At 45.0% G+C, this 3,635-nt stretch overlaps 1 protein-coding gene across 1 annotated transcript; it reads left to right on the top strand.

Moving 5' to 3' along the window:
- Positions 1-422: 422 nt before the first annotated feature.
- Positions 423-3,360, top strand: LOC124370413 (52 kDa repressor of the inhibitor of the protein kinase-like). Its single transcript, XM_046828698.1, has 2 exons — positions 423-557; positions 670-3,360. Exons 1-2 carry the CDS (start codon positions 447-449, stop codon positions 3,343-3,345), a joined length of 2,787 nt encoding a protein of 928 aa, XP_046684654.1. The 5' UTR covers positions 423-446; the 3' UTR covers positions 3,346-3,360.
- Positions 3,361-3,635: the final 275 nt, after the last annotated feature.

Here is a 3,635-nt window from a genome sequence, read left to right as displayed (position 1 = left end):
CGTGTCGTGCGAGTCGGTACTTGTTTGCAAAGGGCAGTGCAGTGCTTGAATCGTATCGTAGAAAGTTGTGCGTCTTCCTGTGCTGTGTCGCGCTGCGCTATGGGTGTCGACGTGACCCAGTGGCGGGCCGCCGTGGGCACCCACGCTGGAAGGGTGAGGCCAGCGGTGCCTGTGGCGAGAACGCGGTATGGCGCGGCATCGGGATGCTACCCCTATCGGTTCCCATCAGACACAGAACCCTTGGCGATTCTCAAGGCGTTGCGCCAGGTAAGATAAGATTACTGTCATCCTTTAATTTCTTTGCACTGATAACGATAACAGGAACGGTACATGCAAGCATGAAATAGAAATTTTAGATATTTACGTGTTGCTTTTTTTGTTGTTTCCTTTTGTAGCACCACAAGTTTGGGTTGGTCGCAGAGTGCATCCTACCTGCAGACTCTCAAATGCGGAAGGAGTTTTTTAATGGGCTCGTGGGCTTCTTGCTGCTGTTGGAGGCAGGCATCGAACGGAATCCAGGTCCTGCAGGCGACGATGAGAGCAGGGATGAATCAAAGGTGTGTAAGAACAAGTCGTAGTCCTAACACGCGCGGGCGCTTTGGAAATAAATACTCTGATTTTGTGGCCATATTTTTTTTATTTCAGTGTTGTTGTTTTTTTAAATTTCAGGCGAAGCGTTTAAAGTCTGCCAACTCAACGACGCGCCGAATCGACTCCTTCTTCAGACCAGCTTCAACCTCAGTGACAGGGCCATGTACGGAGTCGGTGCCGGCCCCGGGCAGCTCTTCATTTTCGTCTCCGATGATGTCACCGTCGCCTTCCCCGTCACCAACTCCATCACCATCGCCAATGCAGTCGCCCTCACCAGCCCCCTCATCAACTATCAGCGACCCGGAGCCAACTCAACCCATCGGTCAACCTCCTGGTACCTCCAGTGCTTCTTCTTATTGGGTTGCGAATGATATTGGTGATTGTATAGGCAAAGGGGAAACTATTTCTGATCACAAAAAGTACCAATTATTAGAAAATCCTTGGCGGCCACCCCCTGATTATGATTTACCATTCAGTTCCACCTCTATGAAAAATAAAGATGGGACTTTAAGGAAAAGATATTTGAACCAAGGGCACTTAGATAAATATCGTTCCTGGCTTGTTCTTTCTCATCGTGATAGAGGTCTGTACTGCAAGTACTGCGCCTTGTTTTCAGTGAGCGGTAAAGCAGGTCATAATAAGGCTATGAGGTTGGGCAAACTTGTGAGTGAACCACTTACTAATTTCAAGAAACTGGTGGGTAAGGATGGTCACTTAGATTGCCATGAAAGCTTGAAATACCACAAAGAAGCTGTTGAGGCTGGCAAAGAATTCATGCTAATTTACCATAAGCCGGAACTTCAAGTTGCAAGCCGAATAAATCAGCAACGCGTCGATGAAATCAAAAGCAATAGAGAGCGGCTGGAACCAATCATCAGGGCTTGCATGTTTCTTGGGCGGCAGGGTTTAGCTTTTCGAGGTCATAGAGATGACGGTGAACTGTACCCTGAAAAAGATGAACTATTTCGAAAAAATGTCAACAGTGCTGTATGCAATCAGGGAAACTTTAGAGAAGTACTTAGGTTAATGACGCAATCAGGTGATGAGAGACTCAAGCGACATCTGATGACTTCATCTGCCCGGGCAACGTACGTGGGGAAGAATACTCAAAATGGCCTTATTAATTGCATTGGTGATGAAATTCTTGAAAGTATTTTACAAAAAGTACGTAGCGCAGAGTATTTTGCAATAATGTTCGATGAAACAACGGACATATCACACAAATCTCAATTGAGTCTAGTCATCAGATACGTTACAAGTGCAGGGCAGGTCCACGAAAGCTTCGTAGGATTCATTGACACATTTGACGACATTTTAGAAACAGAGAAAAAACAGAATGAAGCAGAACAGGATGATGAACAGGAAGAAGAACGAAGAGAACCTGCAACTGAAACAAAGTTAACAGGGGAAGCAATAGGGCTTATCGTTATACGCATGCTGCAGAAGCTACGACTGAACCTTGACAAATGCATTGGAATTGCAACAGATAACTGCTCTGTAATGGTTTCAGAGTTGAAGGGTGCGGTGCAAGAGATACAGAAGTATGCGAGAAACGCCCTTCGCACTCCCTGCTTCAGTCACAAATTAAACTTGTCCCTTTCGAAGTCAAATCAAGTTATCAGCATTAGAAATGCCATCGGAACGATGAAGAGCTGTGTGACTTTTTTTGATGACTCTCCTAAGAGAAATACGGTTTTGAAAACTAAGCTGGGTCATCAACTGTCAGGTCTTTGCGAGACAAGGTGGATTGAGCGCCATGATGGTGTTCTACAGTACACAGTGGATTTGCCTAAAGTTATCGAGTGTCTGGATGAAATCAGCGAATGGGCCGATACGTCTTCATCTAGTATGGCTGTCCAGCTCCGCGCAGCGTTGACAGACCCCTTTTTCCTTGTGGCTGTTTTCTGTCTTAGTGATGTTCTCGCGACCACCTTGCCTGTCAGTAAACTGTTACAGAAGTCCTCACTCACTTTGGACGTAGCGACGTCAGAAATATCTAACCTTGTGTCGGTTTTGTCTTCGCGCCGTGAGAATAATGTTGAGCACTTCAAAGGCATCTGGAAGAAAATCGAAGACATGACCAAAATTCTTGATGTCGTCATTCGAATTCCAAGAAGATGTATCCGTCAAGGATTCCGAGATAACTATTCAACGGACTCACCGCAAGAGTACTTCCGTCTAGCCGTCTTCAATCCTCTCCTTGACTTCATTGTGATGGACCTTAAAGACCGATTTCCACCCGAAGTAATACAAGTATTCAATTTACCTTGGCTTCTACCAGAGAATATGCTAAGTTCTGCGGCTGACTTGGACCTAAAACAAAAAGCCACACAGTTTGTAGACTCATTTTTTTCATTGTTGCCTTGCAGTAGTCCTGAAATGGCAAAACTGCAGCTCAGCGCCGAATTGGAATTATGGTACAGTAAGTGGTCGAGAGGGGATCCAAACAACTTACCAAAGTCAAAGTCATCTGCAGATGTTCTTCAATCTTGCGATAAGGAGGCATACCAGTTAATTAACCACCTCTTAGTTATTTTGACTACCCTCCCTGTGAGCAACGCAACCCCAGAAAGGTCATTTTCAGGATTGAGGCGTCTTAAGACGTGGCTAAGAAGCACAATGTGCCAAGACCGCTTAACTGGATTGGCCCTCATGCTTACGCACAGAGATGTTAATGTAGATATTGAAAAAGTAATAGATAGATTTGCTAAGACGAGAGGTGGTAAGCATCGGCTAGAATTTGCTTTATATTAATTAAGCTTGACAGTGTAGTAGTAGAAATTGGAAATTCGATGTTATGTTTTTAGAATTGTTCATGAATAAAATACTCTTATTGCACTGTACCATTAATGTGCCCTCATTTTTCTTCGTGTAAACACTTCCCCATTCCCTGTTTCTCATTTCACGATTTTTTTGGGTTTTATTGCCCCTGTAAGTAGGCAACCTGCACGGTTTGCCCCCCCCCCCCCCGAGAAGTCATTCTGGAGCCGCGCCTGCCTGTACTCCACCCAATCACATTTGAAAAGTTCCATTGTAGAACGACT

This window comes from Homalodisca vitripennis, unplaced genomic scaffold (genome assembly GCF_021130785.1).
Source record: "Homalodisca vitripennis isolate AUS2020 unplaced genomic scaffold, UT_GWSS_2.1 ScUCBcl_124;HRSCAF=1272, whole genome shotgun sequence".
Lineage (NCBI taxonomy): Eukaryota > Metazoa > Arthropoda > Insecta > Hemiptera > Cicadellidae > Homalodisca > Homalodisca vitripennis.
This window is presented reverse-complemented; position numbering and strand designations above follow the sequence as displayed.

Excerpts from the sequence above, each read along its gene's own strand:
- LOC124370413 (XM_046828698.1), top strand. The coding sequence starts at position 447 with ATGCGGAAGGAGTTTTTTAATGGGCTCGTGGGCTTCTTGCTGCTGTTG. Across the intron at positions 558-669 it reads AGAGCAGGGATGAATCAAAG|GCGAAGCGTTTAAAGTCTGC; the intron begins GTGTGTAAGAAC and ends TTTAAATTTCAG.